General features: G+C 44.8%; 1 protein-coding gene across 1 annotated transcript; it reads left to right on the top strand.

Annotated features, from left to right (window-relative positions):
• Positions 1 to 7,709: 7,709 nt before the first annotated feature.
• Positions 7,710 to 17,858, top strand: ZBTB45 (zinc finger and BTB domain containing 45). Its single transcript, XM_026686062.2, is given in 6 exon segments — positions 7,710 to 7,844; positions 8,530 to 8,632; positions 9,982 to 10,909; positions 10,912 to 10,950; positions 10,953 to 11,606; positions 16,578 to 17,858. Coding segments are annotated over 4 exon segments (2,082 nt in total). The 5' UTR covers positions 7,710 to 7,844; positions 8,530 to 8,632; positions 9,982 to 10,083; the 3' UTR covers positions 17,141 to 17,858.
• Positions 17,859 to 23,287: the final 5,429 nt, after the last annotated feature.

The raw sequence follows: 23,287 nt of genomic DNA on the forward strand, positions 1-23,287 counted from the left end.
CTGATGTTCCTCGAAAGTAGCAATTTGAAGGATGCGAACGGCAGAAGAAAAGGGCCGTTTTCTCACACACTGCGGGCCCGCAGTGTTTAAGATGGCCAAAGCCCTCGCGAAGCCCGAGGACGTGAAGGCGATGGACTGGGCCGATCTCGAGCCACTCCTTCGGAACCACTACGCCCCGCTGTGCCCATCCTCATCCGGCGGGATGAGTTCTATCGGGCGAAACCAGCGGCAGGACGAGAGCATTAGCGACTTTATAGCCGCCTTGCGAGACCTAGGGGGGATGTGCGAGTTCAGGGACCTGGACGATATCCTCCGAGACCGCGTGGTCCTAGGCCTCAGGGATCAGGCACTAAAAAGTCGACTGATGGCGAAAGGCAACATCGACCTCGGGGACGCCCTGGCCGAAGCTTCCGCAGCCGAAGCCACCCGGAAGTCAGCAGCCAGACTTCGGAGGGCAGACAACGGGGACCACACTGAAAACCCCGAGACAAGCCGACGAGAAACCACCACACACCACGGGGACCTGGACTCCGCCTCCGAGACCACGGACGAGGAGGAAGACGCCCACCGACTACAAACAGGACGGGACCGGCGAGATCAACGGGTCGTAAGTCGGGAACCAGTGCGCCGGGTGCGGGGGAAATCACCTTCGATCAGAGTGCCGTTTTATCGACGCGATCTGCCGGCATTGCAACAAGAAGGGCCACATCGCCCGAGTCTGCCGACTCAAAAAGACACACAGCCCCCGCCGGCGAGAACCAAGCAACCGGGGACGAGACGACACCCCCCCGAGAACCAGAGATCGCCAAGCCGACTATCGCTGGAACCGAGACAACCGAGGACGGCGGAGCGGGGAAGGCCGCCAGAGAGAAGAAACCCACCAGACGGTCACCATCGGCCATGCCGAAACCACGGATGCCCGGAAGGTCTACGTGGAGGTGAGCATCGAGGGCGAGCCATGCCGGATGGAGGTAGACTCCGGATCCTACCTCTCCATGGTCGCCTGGAAAGAACTCAAGCGCCTGGTGCCGAACATCCAGAAAAGAGGACTGGAGAACCAGAAGCTGATCATCAAGGACTATCAGGGGAACCGCATCCCCGTCATTGGGACCGGACAGTTCGAGGTGACTTTCAAAAACCGCACCGCGAAACTTCCCCTGACTATCGTGGACCGGAACCGACCCAGCCTCTTAGGACTCCAATGGTTCGCGCCACTCGGGATCGAGGTCACGGGAGTAAACCACACCACAGAGGCCGACTGGGAGCAGCAGCTGGCGAGGGACTTCCAAGAAGTATTCGACGGCACCTAGGCAAGTACAAAGGGCCCCCTATCTCTTTTAGCCTAGACCCAAATGTCGCCCCATACGCCTAAAACCCAGACGGGTGCCTTTTGCACTCCGGGAAGAAAATAGACGAGCAGATTGACAAGCTCACAAACAGGGGTTTTGCAGCCAATCGACCACGCCCGGTGGGAGACCCCTATAGTCACCCCGGTCAAACCAGATGGGTCAGTAAGGATCTGCGGGGACTATAAGGCCACCCTCAATTGCGCCCCTGCAACAAAGCACCTACCCCGTCCCAGTAGTGCAACACCTATTACACTCGCTGGGGGGCAAGGTCTTTGAAGCTCGACCTGGCGCAAGCATATCAGCAACTGCCGGTCGATGAAGAAACCGCCGAGGCGCAAACAATAGTCACCCACCGGGAGCGTTCGTTGTAACCGACTCCAGTTTGGAGTCAGCGTAGCCCCAGGAATTTTCCAGAGCCTCATGGAGAGACTGCTGCGAGGAATCAAGGGGTGGTTCCCTATTTTGACGATGTATTGGTGTCAGCAGCCAACCAGGAGGAACTAGAGGGTCGCCTAAGGGAGGTACTAGAAAAATTCAAAGGGGCCGGGCTAAAGGTGAAGAAAGAGAAATGCCAGCTATACACAGAGCAAGTCGAGTTCCTGGGGTACCTCCTAGACCGACATGGCATCCACCCAACCGGAAGCAAGGTCAAAGCCATAAAGGAAGCCCCCACACCCAAGAACAAAACAGAGCTGCAGGCATTTCTGGGACTGCTAAATTTTTACAATGTGTTCTTGCCCCAAAAGCGATCGCGGCGGAGCCCTTGCATAGGCTCCTGGACAGGACGGCCAAATGGACCTGGGGGAAACGGGAGGACACCGCATTCAAGAATACCAAAGACCTGCTCACCTCGGATGCCGTTCTCATTCAGTATAATGAGACCCTACCCATCGCCGTCACATGCGACGCCTCACCATTTAGCGCCGGCGCCGTCCTCAGCCATACACTCCCAGACGGAAAGAAGCACCCATCGCTTTCTTTTCAAGAACACTCAGCAAACCCGAAAGAAACTACAGCCAATTAGATAAGGAGGCACTGGCCATCGCCGCAGCAGTAAAGAAGTTCCACGAGTACCTCTACGGCCGCCGATTCACCCTCATCACGGATCACAAGCCGCTGCTGGGCATCCTGGCGGGAACAAGGCCACCCGAACATCCTATCCCCCAGGATGACAAGGTGGTCTGAGTTCCTCGCCGCCACGACTACCGGCTCACACACAGACCCGGTAAAACGATCTCCCATGCAGACGCGTTGAGCCGCTCGCCGCTTCCCGACCTAGACGACGATCCAGCTCCCACGACGGCCACCCTCAGCATAGAGACATTGCCGGACCTACCCATAACCGCGTCAGACATTGCCCGAGAGACTAATAAAGACAAGCGTCTGGCGCGGTATTACATTGGGTAGAAAAGGGATGGCCAGAGAAAGACAACGATGAAGCATTCAGGACATTCAAACCGGCAAACAGAACTGTCACTACAGAAAGGTTGTTTGCTATGGGGGGACAGGGTGGTCATACCAGAAAAACTGCAAGGGAAGGTATTAAAATTATTACACGAAGGGCACCCGGGATTGTGAGGACTAAAGCTTTGGCCAGAAGCTATGCTTGGTGGCCAGGTATGGACAAGGAGATCGAGGCCTGGGTAGCCAAGTGCTCGCGCTGCCAAGAAACCAGACCAAATCCCCCGCAGCACCAATATTAGAATGGGAAACGCCCAGGGGACCATGGTCGAGACTCCATATAGATTTTGCCGGGCCCACAAAAGGGAACACATTCCTCATCACGGTGGATGCTTACTCCAACTGGCTGGAGATAAGCAACATGAAGACCACCACAACAGATGCGGTAACCAAGGTCTTAAACAAACTCTTCGCAACCCACGGTCTCCCGGATGTCATCGTGTCAGACAACGGACCCCAGTTCACCTCGCTGGAATTCGAAAGATTCCTAGCGGAACGAGGCATACGACACGCACTGACAGCGACGGCGCATCCGGCGGCCAATGGTAGGGCAGAACGGATGGTTCAATTTACAAAAAGAACCCTCCAAAAGATCGAACACGGGACATACAAGAAAAAATAAATAAAATGCTCCTAATACAACATATCACCCCAAACACAACGACTAACAAAAGCCCGGCAGAATTACTAATGGGGAGAAAACTAAGGTCACCACTCGACAGACTACACCCCACATACAACCCGGAAAAACCCCCGGACTCATCTAGCAAGCACCGGGTTTTTGCACCAGGCGACGCAATCTATGCAAGAAACCTTACCGGAGACCCACTATGGGTACCGCAACTATAACCCAACTGACAGGACCCCACTCCTACCGGTTACAGACAACCGACGGACAAACATGGAAACGCCACATCGATCAAATAAGATCAAGAACAAAAAACACAACCGACACGCAACCAAACACAGACGACCCCGATAACACAAACCAAGAGGGGAGGGAAGATACAGGGGATCAAATAGGAAATAACCAGCAATACTCACCAGTCAACAGCCAGCCCGAAGTCTCACCAGGAAGGAACAGCCAGGCCAGCTCAACCAGCCCGGAAAGACCAGGCAGGAGCGGCGAAAGTCACAGTTTCGACCAACCCGGGTAGACCGGGAGGGAGCTGCAACAAGAGGCCCAGCGACACCTTCCAGGGGGTTCCATCGACAGGGCCAAGAGAAACAGAAGTCCCGACCGAACCGGCCGGGAACCAAACAACAACTAAGCTGCGCAAGTCAAGTAGACAAGTACGAAGCCCCGCCTACCTACGGGACTACGTTACGTAGGACCGAACCAAGAGGGGAGGGGTGTTCTGTACAAGTCAATTTACATACTCGTAGCCCCGCGTCGCGATTGGTTAAAGCGCGCGGCGACCGGATTGGTCGAGCGAGCCGCACTGATTGGCCCGTTGCGAATCCCCCGCGATTGGTGGAAACTAATCGCGGGAGATTCGAAGCGGTGTCATTGGCCGCGGCCGCCGCGGCTCGGAAATAAAAAGCCGCAGTTTTCCCCTTCAAGCTTAAGCTGTTTCAGGAGCCAATAAAGAGCTGAAACCAAGTCACTGACTCCGAGCTTCCTTTCTCGACGGACACGACATTTACCAGGCTGAAATCTTTTGCAGTCTCTAAGTCTTAGAAACAGAGATACATTCCATTAGGGGGTAGAGATAGCTTACATTATGTTTTAAGACAGAATAGTTTTAAAACTTTAAATCAGGTGCACAGCACTCCATTTTTCCTCCCCAAAAGTATAATTTTCTTTGGGACTATTTGCTAGGATAAAAATTTCACATAAAATATCAAGATGTAGGAATGATTAAAAGTTTGTGCCAAAAACTCAATTGCAATGATTTTTTTTTAAAGTGTGTGCCTGTTTTTTCTCTTCTCTCGACAATTGCCTGGCCTAATTCCAATTTTCAAAAGTAGTTTGTTTCTGCAAACTAGTCCTGAGAGGGAGTGACTGGCCAAAGGTCCTGCAGACCTAAGGCAGAATTAGGACTCAGGTTAATGATACCTTAACCATTACATCAAACTGTCTTCCAGAGCAGGGTTCGCCAACGTTTTGGACCTCAGGGACCACCAAACTCATAATTTTAAATTCCGTGGACTACTAATATGAATTTTGACTGATGGTGGCTTGCTGAGGTTGATGGGAAAGTTGGTCCCATATTCCAGAGCTGCAGTAGTCACAGGACTGGCCTTCTGGTCATCCTGAAGCAGCTGCTCTTCCACCTAGGTGCACCGGCTTGTCATGGACTGGAGGAGCTGCTCTGGGATGAACAAAGGGTCAGTCTTGTGACTACTGCAGCTCTGGAATATGGGACCGACTTTCCCACCAATGTCAGCAAGCCACCCCGGGCCAGATTTCCCTCCCCTGCCGTTGGTCTTACCTTTCAGTTCCAGCTTGCATGGCTCTACTCAAGGTAAGGTTTGCACTCAGCCGAAGGGTGGGGTGGCAGTGGGTGGGCGGGCTATGTGGTCAGTGCAGCCTTGTGTTCCCAAGCAGCCTGGATTAATTGCTTTGGGGGAGTGCTTTGCAGTGGGGACATTTCTCTGCAGACCATCAAAATTTTCTTGCCGCCCACCAGTTGGCAACCACTGTTCCAGAGCACTGATGTTTGAGCTGAATAGCATCAATACAAATCTGAGAAATGCACACATATATGCACACACAACAAAGAATATATAGTGCCAATTGCCAACTGCCTTATTCTTAAAGGGGTAGATCATAATGTATTATTTAATTTAGAATATATTGTATCTCTTGTTTCTCTTTCTTATATTTAAAAACAGAATTATTCTTCCTCCCTCCTAATATTTTATTTTCCTTTTGTTTGAAATAGTTTTCCTTTTGTTATAAAATTTATCTTGTATATCAAAATGCTGGATACTTGGAAATAAATTTAAAGCTGTCTGTATGAAACCAGATTGAGATCTGAAATTTTAACCGTAGTTATGATTTGGCAGCAAACTATTCCCAGTCCTCTTCTCCCACCCCCACTACCGAAAGGAGAGCTTCCATCTTTTGTGTGAAAAATGTAAACCAATCAGCAATTATGTTTCCTGCAGTAAATTGTACAAAAATAATTGTGCCTGATTTCTTGGGTGCTCCTGGGGCATGAAACTCAGCAGTGACCTATTCTACTTCAGTACAGAAATAAAAGTTTTGCTTTTTCTTGATACTATGTGACATTGGCTTCTTCACACCAACTTCCAGTAAATAGAAGCTATCTTGTCAAAAGATAATTTTCTGGGTGACTGACATAGCTTTTCTCTCTTTATCTAAATTATTTGACAAGGTTGCTGTTTGGAGGTAAAGTGAAATCCTTGTGCAAGCCATTGTGAAATAACAAAAGTTATTTGGATTGATAGTGCAGCATGGTAATCAGGTGAAGATTGTATTTATAAATAAATACATACATTCTTTGTCTGATTACCAAGCTACACTATCAGCTCAAATAACTATGGTAGACACCTATTCTTGGATCTTAAGTTTTCCCCAATTTAATGTGGGAGCACACAATATTGGGATTTTTTATATTTAGTTGATCTGGTAACTTGAAATTTTAAAAGAAATGTTTCCCCTTCTTTACTGATTTATTTTGGGGGAAGAAAAATCCAGTTCCAAGCGAGGAGAATTGCACTGGAAATAAAATGAAGGCTGACTGCAAGGGATGACAGTTTATTTGATTTCCAGAAACTTCAGTGACAGCAGCAATGTTTCTGGGGTGGAGGACAAAATGGCTGAGTGAGTAGCTAGATCTTTATAGGGTTCTGGAATTTTGTGATTGAGATGCTCCAAGGGGGTTGTGCAATATATTGAGCCTTGTGTCTTTTACTATTTCAAGGATGGTGACTTTTATATCCTAAAAGTCATGTCCTATCCTTAGAATTTGAGTGGGCAATGTAAATTGTTATTCCCATCAGCCGTGAGAGCTGTGTCTAAAGGCATTTTGTTTACGATAGAAAATTGTCCCAGTCTTTCTTAATAGGTACAAATTATCCATCTTTAAAGACTTGAGCTTTCTGCTTGAGGCTATTAAAAAAGACTGAGGCTACTTTCTGCCTTTAAGAACATGTTTTTCCACTTCTTTGGGGAAATATTCTACCTTGCCTCTCTTAATATTTAGAATAAAAAATATCTGGGGAGGGGCTTCTTACGGTGTCAAGAAAGGAGGCAGGTTTTTTCCTCTGCTTTGCAGGGAGCTATTTAAACAACTTTAATTACTCCCCCCCCCTTCTGTTTGCAGTTTGAGGTAAAATTGGACAAACTTGGAGACAGAGAAAGAAACCCCATCTAGAGAAGGTTGGTCTATTTTTACCCTTTCACAAAATTATGCCGGTTAGAAATGTTAATTTAGAATTCCCGCCACTAACACGAGCAAGTTCATCATTGAAATACTAGTCGATATATCTGAAGGGCAGTTAAGTTCCGGAAGTCTAGTATGGGCAGCCAAGGTGGGCTAACAAATTTCCTCCAATTAAGTATTATTGCGACAAAAGTTTCTGTGACAGCCTATAAACGTTTGCGAAGAAAGGAAACGCTTGCCGCATTTCCCGCGCTTTCCTGCCCTTCCTGCCAAAGAAAAGCAGAAACTCTACTTTATGCAGCCCGCCCTAATCTTTCCTTTCACTACGACCATAGATCCCAACCGGTGTGTACTGACGGATGCTGGGAATTGTAGTCAACAATGGAGACTCTCAGATTAGGGAGTCTACTCTACCCTTTTTGTCTCTATGGATTCGCGGCCCGCCAACACGGCACGGTGCGGAAGTGCCAGGAGAGAGGCGACGTACAGTACACGGAAGGAGGTCACCGTAGAAAAGCCAGACCGGGAAGGTAGGTTTGCGGGGCTCCACCTCCAACATAAGCCCCGCCCACTGGGTCCTCGCCACGCCTCTTTGTTCCCAAAGCCCCATGCCGGTTCCGTTCCCAGGTACAGGTACTGAATGATCGGCAGCCCGGACGGCTGGCTTCTCTTGGCACAGGTGCGGTAGAGCTTTAGATGCTGACTGTTGTGGTTCGAGTCATGGGGCGGATGCGGAGGCAGAGTTCAACTCCGGAGCTCGTGCAATCATGAGAATAAAGCGCATAGCTCTGAGTCTGCGAAGAGTGTATTTCACTAGTCAAACTTGAAATCCAATAACTCCTATTATTTAATTACTCACCCGGGAGCTGGTCCAATATCCAGGATCATTTTGTGCCAGTGTGAATAATCTATCTATCTATCTACCTACCTACCTACCTACCTATCTATCTATCTCTATATATCATATATCATATATATATATATATATTGGCTGGATAAGGCCCAAACGCAGTAACCAGAGATAGAAACTTTCTGTGCATAAAAAAGTAAGTCAGGACTTTTTAATTAGCCCCAGCATTTCGGAGTTATTCCTGGTGGCTTTCCTGGCAGACTGTCTTTTTTTCCCCTATAGACAAGATTAGATAGAGTATCAATTTCTTTTTCAGTAGGCAGCATGCACTGTATGTAGTTGCCCAGAAAAAACTTTTAAAGACCACTCCATTTTTAAAGGGCTTGAAATCATCTCATAATATCCTCTCTAGTTAGGTTTATGTTTGCCTCTCAGTAAGATTACAGTTAAACAATTCTATCTATAATTATCTGGTTGCCTGTATTTTTAAACAAACTGATTTTATATGTTGCAGTTTTGCCTGGATGTCCTCTATATGTGTTGGAAATACAACTCCTAGGTTTTCTTATAGTTACATTGCCTTCGTACATCTGGAGATAGCAAGGTTGACAAGGCAGGTTTGTACTTATTATTTATTTCCTATATCTATTTTGCAGTGTTTGCCCTACTGTTCATCCATACTTACTGTATATGAATGTTTGAAATCTTCTTAGATTTTTATTGCTCTGTGGCTTTTGGGTGGAGTATAGATTTACATATGCTAAGGCGATTATTAGACTTACATACTCAATTAAGTAGTACATTTTACATTTAACAAAACTTCTGTCACACTTGATATTCAACGTTATGGCAAGATCTGATGTCTTTCAGTCTTTCCTCTCTGAAAAGCCTCATTGATGAGCAAATTCCCATCAAAGCAAATTCCCATCAAAGCAAAACTAGAATTTGAAAAAGCAAAATTGGAATTTTTTTAAATGACTGGTTGGACAACTTTCTCATTATCTCTTGCCTGGACTCTTATTTGGAGATACTAAAGTTGGAAGCTGGGATTTCCTCCTTACATTGCAGAATATGTACTTATGTACTGAATCATCGATCCCACTCCACCCGAAAATGAAAATTCCCACATGTAGTGAGGGAATGTGTGACCAAACTAGCCACTGAGCTATTTTTCTCTATTAGTAATAATTTGATTATCTCTGTTAATCAATAATTTGATTCAGTCAAATAACTACTGGTGGCTCATGCAGATATACAAATGCTGCTTGTTATTGCCTTCTGGAATGTTGTTTTGATCTCTCATTCCAGTCTATAGTTTTTGGCTTTACTGTCATCCAAATATTAATAAGATCCACCCTTGCTTAGCTTTTCCAGATTAGATAAAGTCTCTCAGGCATTAAGCTGTGCCCAGTATTACACAATAAGATCCTGTTGTACCATGTCAGCTCTACCACGTGGAGAATAGGATAGGATAGGATAGGATAGGATAGGATAGGACAGGACAGGACAGGACAGGACAGGACAGGACAGAATAGAATACTTTATTGACCAAGTGTGATTGGACACACAAGGAATTTGTCTTGGTGCAAATGCTCTCAGTGTCCATAAAATATAAGATAATTCTACTTTATTGTAAAGCTACATTATCACAATTCACTCTCCACATTCTTGTCTCCTTTACAGTGTGAGAAACAAGAAGCCTTGTGAGCTTCTTGCCCACCCACTATCCAATTGCAATCTATGCTATCTCTTTTCTGATTGTCCGAGGTTTGTAAAATGAGGCCCCAGATTGTTGGGAGCAAGATGCTGACTCTGTAAACCGCTTAGAGAGGGCTGTAAAACACTGCGAAGTGGTATATAAGTCTGAGTGCTATTGCTATCAACTTATCCTTGATTTACGATTGCCAAGTTAATGTTAGCGTCTGAGGCATCTCTGATAATTTATTTCTCTCCAATGTTGTTGCAGGATTTCTATTAGAGATTCTCTTGCCTGGCAACCTTGTTTGTGATGCAGAGTATATTTTGAAGGCTCTAGAGCTGTAAAGATTCCAGTGGGATACAAGACAAAATGGCCGAAGCTGTTCATTATATTCATTTGCAGAACTTCAGCAAGTCTCTTCTGGAGACCCTGAATGGGCAACGTCTAGGTGGTCATTTCTGTGATGTAACAGTACACATCCAGGAGGCCACCCTGCGAGCTCATCGGTGTGTACTGGCTGCTGGAAGCCCCTTTTTCCATGATAAACTCTTGTTGGGCTACTCGGAGATTGAGGTACCCCCCGTGGTCCCCAGCCAGGTAGTACGTCAGTTGGTGGAGTTTATGTATAGTGGCTCCCTGGTGGTAGCCCAGTCTGAAGCTCTGCAGATCCTCACCGCTGCTTCCATCTTGCAAATCAAGACTGTCATTGACGAATGCACACAGATCATCTCTCAGAATCGCAGCCCAAAACCTCCTACTGTTGCTCCAGCGGTACCCGTCTCCCTTCCCAGAGTTCTGCCGGGCAAGCCCCCAGAGCAACAATCCAAAGAGGTCATTGGCAGCCTCTCACGACCAGGTGACCTTGACGCTGCCCACCTTGAACCCCCTAAGCTGCTTTGTGCCTCAGAAGTGCGGTATAAACTGCGAGACTTGCTGTCCTCCCAGCACAGAGAAGCTCGGGCAGCTGCCTGTGAGGGGACCATAAGTGAAGGAGACACAGGAGGTTCCTACCTGCACTCCACTGAATCTGCCCCCAGTTGCCATAGCCGCAAGCAGCGCCAGCCAGTGAGGCTTCAGCTGTCTGAGACAATGCCGGTGATAATTAAAGATGAAGAGGAAGGTAGTGGGGAAGGCCCAGAGGGGTCGGAGACAGAAAGAGAGGCCAAACTGAGCTGCTTTGTTGAATGCAGTGGGAGCGGCCCTTTGCTGCTGATTTCAGTGACCAGGCAAAGGACTCTGGGGTAGCAGTGGAGCTGACCGGAAGGAGAGCCTCCACTTGGACTATGCCACCCCGGAAGGTCAGGATTTCTTTGGAAATCAGGATGTCTTTTCCGAGTCCTTCATCCCATCCTGGCAGGGAGAAGAGAGTGGAGAAGAGGCTACTGTTTCCACCTCTCGAGATAGAGAGAAATTCCATCCTGATTGCAATGTGGAGGCTTCCAATCTGAGGAACTTAACAGGAGAATTCAAGCAAGACCTAAGTGGCTCCACCTCTGGGTTTCCACCCCGTAGCAGCAGTGGTGGGGCTGAGGGCTTGACCTTTGTCTCCTCCCTAGGCATCCAGCGGGAGCTCAAGGCGGAAGTCACTAATACCAGCACAGTCACCAGTAATACCAGCATCTTCCAGTTCCATCTGCCCCAGCCTGGTGGCGTAGCCCAGACCTTCTACAGCATTCAGCAGCAGCAGCAGCAGCAGCAGGAGTCAGGTGCCAGCAATATGATGCAGCTGAGCCCCAACACAATGGTCACCAGTGCCCTTCATTCTGGGGAGCAGCAGCAGAGCCAACAACCTGGAACCTCCCGCTGCCTGGAACCTTCCTATCAATGTAGCCACTGCCAGAAAACATTCAGCTCTCGGAAGAACTACACCAAGCATATGTTCATCCATTCTGGTAATGAAATCATTAAGCCTGGGAAGTGGGTTGCCAGTGCTGGGGAAGAACAAGGCTGGGCCTCAGAAAATATCACTGTTCAGTGGTTGAACAAGGTCATGTTTTTCCTACTATTTTGAGAGAATGGTAAACGAAGGCAGACACAAGGAGCTGGCCCTAGACTAGAGCAATGGTTCTCAACCTGGATAGTTAAGATGTGTGGACTTCAACTCCCAGAATTCCCCAGCCAGCATGTGCTGGCTGGAGAATTCGAAGAATTAAAGTCCACAAATCTTAATGTTACTCGGGCTGAGAAACACTGCACTAGAAAAAAAGAACATTTCTTGCTGGTTTCCCAAAAAAGTTGTAAGTAAATACATGCAACCAGGAAAGATGCACACAAAAATACAAATAGAGCCACAGATATTTAAAAATAAAGCAAACCGTCGAACCAATACAGGTAGTCCTTGGCTTAGAACCATTCATTTAGTGACCAAAGTTATAATAGCACTGACAGAAGTGACTCATGACTGTTTTTCACAGATAAAATCATTGCCGCATCCATATGGTCGCGTGATCAAAATTCGTGCACTTGGCAACTGGCATGTATTCATAATAGTTGCATTGTCCCAGCGTTATGCCACCTTCTGCAATCTGACAATAAAAGTCAATAGGGAAGCTAGATTCCCTTCATGACCCTGTTACTCACTTAACAACCATAGTGATTCACTTAACAATTGTGGCAAAAGTCTGTAAAGATTCTCAGTCATTCAGGTCATGGTTTTCCCAAAGGTGCTTTTTCAGGAGGCAACTGGACTTTCTTGTTTTTTCTTTTGAAGACGTTTCACTTCTCATCCAAGAAGCTTCTTCAGCTCTGACAGGATAGTGGGGAATGGAAGGATTTATATTCCTTACAGACAGCTGGTTATTTGCATTCTTTTAGCGAGTCATTGAGGGACAACCATGACCTGGATGACTGAGAATCCTACAAACATTTAGTTATACAATTTGGGATGAACATCCTTTGAATGGTGTGGTGGGAGTGGGAATGGATTTCCAGAGGAAAAATTACAGACCACAGGAACCAGGAGCACTACTCAGGTGACTGTGAGGACACAGATAAACCTACAAATGCTTCAATGACCTAAAAAGGATGCAAAGCAAAACTTCAAAAGAAAAAACAAGAAAGCCCAGTTGCCTCCTGAAAAAGCACCTTTGGGACAATTGTGGCAAAACTCACTTAACAACTATATTGCTTAGCAATGGAAATTTTGAGTTCAGTTATGATTGTAAGTCGAGGACTGCCTGTAATAATGTGCAGATGGATGAAAGTTAGAAAATAAAAACAAACTAAATTGCCCAAGTCACACCTAACTCAAATTTTACTGTTGAAATACAAATGATAATGGAAAGAAAGTAGGATTGGCTGTTTTGATAATAAATGTTTTAAGGAGAATGGCTGAGTGAATGGAGGAAATGCAAGAAACTTGATGCAAGAAGCTTCAAGGTGAGAAAATCTGGTTTCTTGCAATTGCTGCAATGTCTTTTCCTGTCAACATTTTGCAATTTCCTTCTCCGCTGACATCCTGCTGGAAAACCAGTATTGGATATTGAAATATTTGGGTCTTAGGGAAGCCAAACCAACTTAATATTAGTTGTTTTGTGCACAAATTCCTTAAATTGAGAGCCATCAGACATGGTTTAGTGGAACATATTAGCAAACCTCATAGGGGTGGGGCAAAAGGAAAATTGGTACAGTTAAAACAAAAAGTGAGTGTGTCCCAAATAAAACACAATGTGTGGCTAAAAACCCTTTCCTAAATAGATTTTCTCAATTCCACCACTTTAACTAAACGTAGTAATTTCATTTAATTTTCAATTAACTTTGGACAAACTTGGTGACTACTGTTGATGGAATTTGTTTGATTTTTAGGATAAGCCACTATGACTGGGTCAAATAATCATGGTTACAATCAGTATTGTGATTCAAAGATTTTTATTACCAGTTCTGTGGGCATGGCTTGGTGGGTGTGGTTATGTGGTCATGTGACTGGGTGGGCATGGCCAATTTAGCAGCCCACTTTGCCAATTTAGCAGTCCATTAAACAATACACAGCAGTCCACTTTTCTATTCTTTTTAATACTGCATGAAGTTTTTGCTCTAGGGTTTTTTTTTTACTAGGGAGGAGAAGTTGGCAATGCCTGGGAATTTCTGGGAATTTCTCCTCTGTGTTAGAGGCACCAAAATAACCAAGATTATATAAGGTCTCCTGCTGGAGCAGGGGGTTGGATTAGATGACCTCCGAGGTCCCTTCCAGCCCTGGATTGCTGTGCTGTTTCAAAACATCCTCTGAATCTGCGTCTAGGCCAGGGATTTTATGGTCCGTTCTTCCTCTCCTTTTTCTTTCCCTCCCTCCTTTCCTTGCCTCTATCCATCTGTCCATCCATCCATTCACTTTCCGTTCCCTTCCCTCTTTCTCCCTTCCCTCCCCCTTCCCCTCTTTCATTCATTCTCCCTTCCCCCCTTTCTTTCTCTCTCTCTCTCTCTCTCTCTCTTTAAGCCACACCCCCACCCTGTTTTGGGCCTAGCAGCACTTCCTGCAGCCTCCTGGGAGTCAAAATGGGACACGGGGGCCCACCCCGCATCTGTCCTGCATCCCGTTTTGGGCCTAGAGGGCTTCTCTGCAGCCTCCTGGGAACCAAAACAGGGTGTGGAGGCGGCTGCGCTGCACCCCTCGTGCCCCGTTTTGGGCCTAGCAGGCCTCCCTGCAGCCTCTTGGAGCCAAAACTGGAGGGCACACCGTACACACCTGTGCCCTGTTTTGGGCCTAGCAGACCACCCTGCAGCCTCCTGGGAGCCAAAACGGAGCACGGGGGACCCTGCACTTCCTGCAGGCCATTTTGGGCCTAGTCAGCCTCCTTACTAGGGAGCCAAAACGGGGCATGTGGGCATTTCTGCAAGGGGAGAGGAGGGGCAGAGGTGGTATTTGCTAGTTCTTCGAACCAGTCAAAATTTCCATTACTGGTCCGCCAGAACCAGTCAGAATCAGCTAAATACCACCTCTGGTTACAAGAAGCCAGTCTTAGAATGCAAACGAATCTTAGCACAGATTGCTGCAAACACAGCATTACAGTCACTAGGACAGTGGTGGCTAACCTTTTTGGGCTCCTGTGTCAAAAATTGTGTGTGCGCTTGCATGCTCATGCTCGCATGCCAGCACCCAGAAGGCAATGTATTCCCCCCACACACACCCTCTATGCATACACGCGCAATCTCCACCCCCCACCTCCTGCTGCCCCCTTACCTGCACTATGCCTCACAGCTGATTTTCGGCCAGTTTGAGGCCTTTTCGGCATCCCAGAGGCTTAAAGTTCTGCAGGCTTTGCAGGCTGAAAACTAGCCCCATTTCGTCACTTCCGGTATTTTCAGAAAAACAGGAACTGATGAAACAGGGCTAGTTTTTGGCCTGCAAAGCCTGCAGAAGCCTTCCTCAAGCCTTTGGGAGGCCGAAAAAGACCTCAAACCGCCGAAAATCAGCTGTTAGGTACGCACGTGCGCAGTGAGGTAAGTTTGCCTGCAGCTTGCATGCCGGCACAAATGGCTCTGTGTGCCACCTGTGGCATTCATGGCATAGGTTCGCCATCACGGCACTAGGACATAGCTGCTTTGACCTGCAGACAGGGATGAAAATTACATCTCAAAATTTTCTGAAGACTCTTTTTTGCCTTTAATCCAGATCATTATAATAATTAGAGAGCCTACTTGATCTAATAAGTGAGGAATGAGGAAATCTATTAGGCATGGGTGTCCTTGAACCAGACACTCTCAGCCCTAGGAAGCAAGCAATGGCAACCACTTGCCAAGAAAATTTGTCCATTTAATAACCATTTAATTACCTGAGGGCAATATAAGTAGCCCTCAATTTAATGATCAGTTGTTTAATGACCTCATGCAGTCAGAACAGCCTTAGAATGGGGAAACATTTCTAGCCATTGTAAAACATCATGCCGTTTTACAATCCCCAAAGGATTATATGCGTGGATAGATTTTCTTCCCCATACAGGGAGGAGAAATTCTCCAACATGCTAGAACAGGGCTGTCAAACTCCCAGCCTGCGGGCTGGATGTGTTATGTGCTGGCCATGCCCATGCCCAGTTTAGCTAAATCCGTTTGTGGGGAAAAGGCCTAATACATCACACGATGACGCCCTGGCGATGTGAGTTTGACACCCTAGTGCTAGAAGAATGGAGCTCAAATATGGCAAAAACACTAGCAAATGCCATCATTCTTGTGATCGTTATCCCCAATGGGATGGGGAGAGTGCCCAAGGCTCCCAGATGAGGTGGGAGGCCCAAACCCTTTTCCCAGCCCACAGTGACCAGGAGACCCAAGCCCTCTTCCACTTAAAACACACATGGCTGCTTAATGACCACAACTGGGAGAGTCTGGATTGCACCATTGAGCAAAGTGGTCATGTGGCATGTCACTTAATAACTGCTTCACTCAGCATCCAAGATTCTGGGCCTCCCAGAATTGTGATGGGTAGAGGGACAACCTGTATACTGTACAGTGTAGGTCGTGGTAATTGTCCTAGAGATAACCACAGTGCCTGCCTTGTTACTCTATTCAGTGAAATGATCTCTGCATTGCAAAACAGACAAGGCAGCTCTTTATAGCTGTGAAGAAAACTTGTTTTTCTGAGTCCCCAAGAACTGCAAAGAGTAATGCAGTGATTTCAGTGAAATTCTTGGAAAGAAGGCCTTTGTCTTTTTGTGTTGCTTTTGCACTGGGACTAAGTTTAAAAAAAAATAGATGTGATAAACTAAAGAAAGGTTTAACAGGACTCCATAATCTGGGGATGCTTTGGGATTATAAAAGGAGGGGTGTCGGTTGGTTTCTCCCCCCCCCTCTTCCCATTGGAGAGCAACTTCTTTGTTAAGAAAGGAAAATTTGGCCCTCTCAACAAGCCTGCTGTGCTGTTCCCTTTCTAGGTGAGAAGCCCCATCAGTGCAGCATTTGCTGGCGTTCCTTCTCACTGCGGGATTATCTGCTCAAGCACATGGTGACCCACACTGGTGTGCGTGCCTTCCAGTGCTCCATCTGCTGCAAGCGCTTCACCCAGAAGAGCTCCCTCAACGTGCACATGCGCACCCACCGCCCTGAACGCTTCCAGTGCTGCATCTGCAACAAATACTTCTCTCACCGTACTCTGCTGGAGCGTCACATGACCACCCACACTGCCTGGAAAGGGGGCCCATCAGATGCCCCCGGGGCTCTTGTCACATCCTCCTCCCCAGCAGACTGGAAGGAGAAACCAAATGTTGCCACCACGGCTACTCCTGCTGCAGAGGCAAGCATCATCCCTGCTCCTGTGGCCTGGAAAGCAGGGGAGCCGTCTGCTGAGAGCACCATCAGTGGTTGGAAGGCAGGAGATCCGAGCCAGGCAGAAAGTCGTCTAGTAACCTGGAAGGGAGAAGCTACCGGGGAAAACGCCATTACAGCCTGGAAAGGAGATCCTACTTCGGAAACCTCCATGCAGCCTCATACTATTTAGAACATCTGGGCCTTTTTTGCTGCTTGATCCAACCCTTGTGGCTTATGGAGATAGGTGGCATCAAGGCTTACTTTGAGTCCTTTAATCTGGAAATATGTCTGCTGTGGTATCTTGCAAACTAGAAAGTTGCCTTCTGGGTACCACTGTGATTCTACAAGGGATAGTGCCACCACAGGCAGACCATACAATCTGATGTAGAAGGACACAGATGGAGAGTGTCCAATGGCTGCCTCTAGTCTGTCTGTAGTGCAATAGTATAGCATATGCTTTGCATGCTGGGATATAATCTCCCAGAAATATCTGACTACATACGGGACACTACATTAACACTTGGCTTTTCCCAACAAGGCAGTCCATAGATAAGGCTGCAGCAACAAATAAGAAGCACAATATTGTGGGGTCCCTGATGCTCTATGAGCTTAGTTGTTTTCTTGCAGATGGGCAAAAAAATAAACTAAGAGAGCACTGAGGACACCCCCTAGTTCAACCCTGATCTACAAATATTCTCTTCTATTGAAAGCACAATATTCTCTGTATGTAGCTAATGTATTACTGACTTATATTTTTAAGCCAGTTTGGTTTTATTTTGTTGAGAAGGTTACCAACACCTTTTCTTTTTCTATCTAGGAATAAAGCAGTATGTGAATCTGTCTGAATTTTAGAGTAGTAAGACTGTGATGAAATTGCTGTAGATAACAGTGGCTTTTTGAGCACACATACTAGTAGTTCTCGATTTACAATCATTCATACAGTGACCATTAAAGTTACAACAACACTGAAAAAAGTGACTTATGATCTTTTTTCACGCTTAGGACTGTTGTAGCATTCCCATATTCATGTGATCAAAATTTGAACACTTGGCTACTGGCATCTTTTTATGACATTCACAGTGATTCACGTGATTTCCTTTTGTGATCTATTGACAAAGTCAAATGAGCCAAATTTCATTTACTAACTATTACTAACTTAACAACCGCAGTGATTTACTTAACTGTGGCAAGAGAAGTTATAAAACGGGAGAAAACTCCTTTAACAACTCTCTTGCTTAGCAACAGAAATTTTGGGCTTACTTGGGGTGAAAAGTTGGGGACTGCCTCTGTAGCATGGAAAAGCGTGAAAAATTATTATATTTCCACTTAATGGGATATCAAAGAACAGAGGTTGGGAAATCTGCACCTGAGATCCTGGAAGGCAGTAATAAGATATGGTATTTGGACTACATCGATGATAGAAGTTCCCTAACCATGTATCTGCAGATCTCAATATACCTCATGGCTCGTGTTGCTGGCAATTCAGCAACATTGGGCAGATCCCAAATGTCTTATATGTTAATTGGTGTAAAGTAGTGTCTTACGTTTGCATGTCTGTGGAATCAAAACTCGCTTACTTGACAGGAGAGTCAGAGAGCTTCTTTCTAGGGAAACTGTCCTGCCATGCAGATGGAAAAATGCAACCTGTTTCTCCAAACAAACAATGATTGGGTTCTGTCAGTCATATCACCATCTGCTTGCTGTACTTCAGTTCATCAAAGGGAGAGGTTGGTGGTGGTGGTGTTTTTCATTTCAGATTCAGTGCTTAATTATAGAAACAATGGATTGAGCAGGCAGAGAAGAATGCTCTTGGCTTCGTACTCAACAAATGGAGGCATCTTGATTTTGTTTAGGTAATTATAATAGTAAAATAAAACAAACACATTTGAGTATCTGCTCCATTAACAGAAGATTTATATGTCAGGAAGTATGTCAATAATAAAATGTTACTGGAACAGAAAGTAATATTTTGCAGACCATCCATCCCCTACATTGCAGTCCAAGATCCTTCCATCACTAGCAAAGTTCAGTAATGTTTTGGCTCACACATCTCACAAACCATAGCTTGTTATATCCCTAGTTTGTTGATCAAACAGGGAAGCAACATAATCATAGGTGTTTTTGTTTTTTTACCAACTTCTGGTGTATTTACTTATAGCTCCCTGGGCTTTACAATTCTGTAAAGTTTTGGCGCATGGCCCATAGACAAACTCATGAAAGTACAAATAAGCTACATGGTTTCATTTCATATATTCATTTCAGAACTGTGGCTTCAGTCAGTAGAGGTAAAACATAGTTTCCAATTGTGATTTATCAAATAACCTCTGGTCCATTTTAAATATTGGATGATAGCCAACCCCAGCCTGTGTGTGCTTATGGACTTTAGTGGTAGGTTAGAATAGTGATGACCAATTACTCAGATGGCTTTAAAAGGCAGTTGAATGAATGCATGGAACAGTGTGTCTAAACCTTTTGGACATTGGAGAGCCAATTTGGCATACAGAATGAGATGCTGGCCTAAAAACCAGGAGACTATGAGTTCTAGTCCTACCTTAGTCATGAAAGTGGGTGGGGTGGGCCAGTCTCAGCCCAACCCACCCATTTCACAGGTAGTTGTGGGCAAAATAGAAGGAAGGAGTATTAGGTAAATTTGCTGCCTTGAGTTACTTATGAAGTAATAAAGGTGGGATTAAAAATCTAATAATTGGTGCATTCATCTTTGCTTCACGACCTTGGTAGCTTTCAGTACCATCAACCATAATATCTTTCTTGGCTGGCTGCAAGGTTGAGTTAGGCAAAACAATGTTGTGCTGATTCTCCTTCTGCCTTATAGTATTGTAAGGTTTCAATCACTATTCATTAGAAGTGAGAGATGCCCCTGGCTCCTACATTGTGGGGTGCCACAGTGTTCGGTATTTTGTCTACTTTTCTACTTCTATTTAATTTCTGGATGAAATCATCTATAGCTATAGGGTATAGTATCATCACTATGCTGATGGTACCCAGCTGTATATCTCCACCTTTTGGTAAAGTATTGGTGTTTTGATGTCCTGTCTCATTTCCTGGAGTCTTTTTATATCTGGATGGAAAACAAAGGCTTTAGTTCCACTCTGATTTAGTGGCTCCGGGTGAACGAGTGCTGCCCAAGATAAACCCAGTGCATGATATGGGGGTCTTTCTGAACTCATGACTCCTGCTTGATGAGCAGATGGCATTTCTGACTTAAGCTTATGTGCCAATTGTGCCCATTCTGGATCATATGGCTCTAGCTCAATCACTCATGCCTGGTCACCTTTTCATGGGTGACTAATGTGCTTTATAAGGATTATCCTTGAAGATAATTCAGAATATTTAGCTAGTATAAAATGTGACAGCATGGGTATTTATGTGCATATCTAGATCAGTGCATGTTACACTTTGGCTCTACAAGTCACATTAGTTATCAGTTTGCTTCTGGGTTCAGTTAAAGATGTTGGTAATGTTCAGAATGTCTTATCTGGCATGGGCACCTAATTACTTAAGCAATTTCCTTGTCCCAGTTATATCTGCCCATCCCACCAGGTTCTTCAGGAAAAGCATGTGGGGCTCCCTCCATGAAGGAATGCCAGTAGGCCTCAATTCATGTTCTCCTGCCTCAGCAATGCACAATGATTTTGCTTTGAAAGCTGTACTTATTATAAAGAGGAGAAGCCACAATGGCAACTGAAGGCCAACTGCCTCTGGGGCTTCCAGGGATGCACCTGATTAGTCTGATGCTGTCAAGAGAAAGTGTTAACTTTTTAACAGCATCCAAGTTTAGTTAATTAATGAACTGCTACTTAAGTAGGAGGGGAAGCATGTACGAAAAGTCTTCCCTTGGAGCTTATTTACACTCCAGGCTAAGAAATATCTAGAGTCATTTTTTTAAATTAATCCCCAAGCAAGCTGTGACAATTAGGGCTCACCATCCTCAATTCTCTACATTATCATTTCCCTTTTGGGAACATACTTAGGGAGGCTTATAGGAAGAAAAAAGGCCATAAAACTGCAGCCTAGCCATCTCTCGTGTGGTTTTGCAAGATAGAGCATTGGGATAAGAAACAACAAACAATTTGCAAAAATATAACAAAAGCCCCTCCAGGTTGTGTTCATATGATGTGGTTACCCATATTTTACCATTCAATAGCTCAATTCTACATAACAGACTTGGTTGGCCTGACACACTAATATGACTGGCTAATTTGTAGTTTAGCATGCCCTCTGAGCACAACGATGGGAAATAAAAGTCAGGTTATCTAGTATTTAACCAGCTGGTATTATACACTATTTTATTTTATATAGTGTTGTAAACTGATAGAAACTATAATAGCTGAGTTTGCATGTTGCATTAAGCCATACAATATTTGCTTAACCATTAAATAAGTACAATTGGCTGGATTCATATGACATGCTAAGCAAGTACAATGGGTTCCCATAATGCATGAGGTTAAAACCAAACTATGTTAGCATATTATGCAAAAATGGTCAGTAGGTTTTCATTTTAATTTTACAATAATGAAAATGCAGAGTGGCTAACAAAGTCTAGGAGCATATATATGGATAGGGATAAGTTTAATTATTTTCCATAGCCTTTTTATAGGAGGAAAATTATTCTACATTCTCTAGGTTGGGTTTGTATGATAAAGTCACCAACACAACACAAGTGGGGGGTGACTTTAAAAAAAAACAAATTTGGGAGATAATTGAACTTCCTTTCACATACATGCTAGTGATGCTGATCTTGACTAGACCGTATATACTTATGTTACAATTTTTTAAAAAAAAGTTTTGAAGACCTAAGTCCTAAAATCATTCCAAAACACAAAGCCATCTCAGAAATGTTTGATTTTGTTGTATGAGGTGCAATGACAATAAAGAAAACTTTAAAAAATGTTTTTAGAGGAAAGCAAGCCAGATTGTGCCTGGTAGAACACAGAGCAGGCATTGGAAATGCAAAATCAAAATATCACTTGTCCAGAAAAAGTCCAGAAAGAGCTATACACACTGAAAAAGATGTAAATTGCACCCTGTAAGATTTTGTTAGGTATCATTGAACTATGAACCTATCATAGTGACAGTTGCCCTTTTTCCAGAGTAGAAGTTTTATAGGATCAGTTAAGTGGCTCCAATTATCTGTCTATAGTTGATCAAAGAGTTCTGGCAAATAAAATTGGAGATGAGTTCTACAGAGAAGAAAGCCTTTCCAACATTTCAAGCACTGTTTCAATTTATAAAAATATCTTGATTATCATGACACTTCTAGGGAATAGATAAAATCCTACGAGGCAGGGGGGGAAAGTGTACTATGAAGCCTATCTGGACTGTGATACAATTTACGTTGCTTTTTGGTAGAAAATTTTGCTGCAATGAAAGACTCTTATTTCTAGTCTTAAAGAAGTTATTTTATGTATTAATCCTGCAAACTGGATAATTCTGAACACTTAGTTTGGCAACATAACCAGTCAAATTAAATTAAAAGAGGAGGTACCAGCATTCAAAGAGATATAACCTTCAATAATCAAGAAACTAGAGTTGTTCCTAGGACTTCCCAGATACTGATGTATGTCTATACTTCTATATTTTTTTGTTCCACAAAAGCAAAATCTCTCACATATTTAACTCAAAAAACAAACCTAACGGGGTTCCCTGGATTCCTGAAAGCCAAAAAGGCTTCCAAGAATTGGAAACTTGTTAGTCAGCTCATGTTTAGAGAACCAAACTTTAATCTTCTATTTGTTTTATATGTTGCTGCACTTGATATGGAATTGAGGGCAGTCCTATGCAAGCATTTGAAAGTGGGGAGCATTCAACTATCTTTCAAACCCCTTCTTCCTAGCACCAAAGAAAGGAAACTTAAGCCCAAAAGTGAATAATGGAAAGTCTCAAGGTTTAACTGTGGGACAGTGAATTTTCTGTAATCCTAGACAGCTAAACATTAGTTTGACTGGAAAAGACCAGAAATGGTAGTATGAGGTTCATTCACTGATACCTTATGTTACAGCCATTCAGATGTGTAATTCAACACTAGTCAGGTCAATAGCATTGAATTGCTGATTTTCAGTCTTTATGGAACTGATCCAGACATTTCTATCTGATAAACAGGTATCAGAACCCAGTGGAATGCTTGGAGACATGCCAACCCTTCACTAAAAGGGGAAGGGTGGTATGATAGAAAATGAAGAAAATAACCATTTGTCAACCAAGCACTCAAATTCAACTTGTAGATAACCAAGCCTGGGAGAACTACCAGATAAGGCTTTTCTACACACAAAGAAAGTTTTGGGAGAGGAGAAGAGAGCCTGTATACAGTCCATCCTCC

Source organism: Notechis scutatus, chromosome Z, assembly GCF_049901735.1.
Source record: "Notechis scutatus isolate UNSWTSFEM ecotype Mainland chromosome Z, rNotScu1.2, whole genome shotgun sequence".
NCBI classification, from domain to species: Eukaryota; Metazoa; Chordata; class Lepidosauria; order Squamata; family Elapidae; genus Notechis; species Notechis scutatus.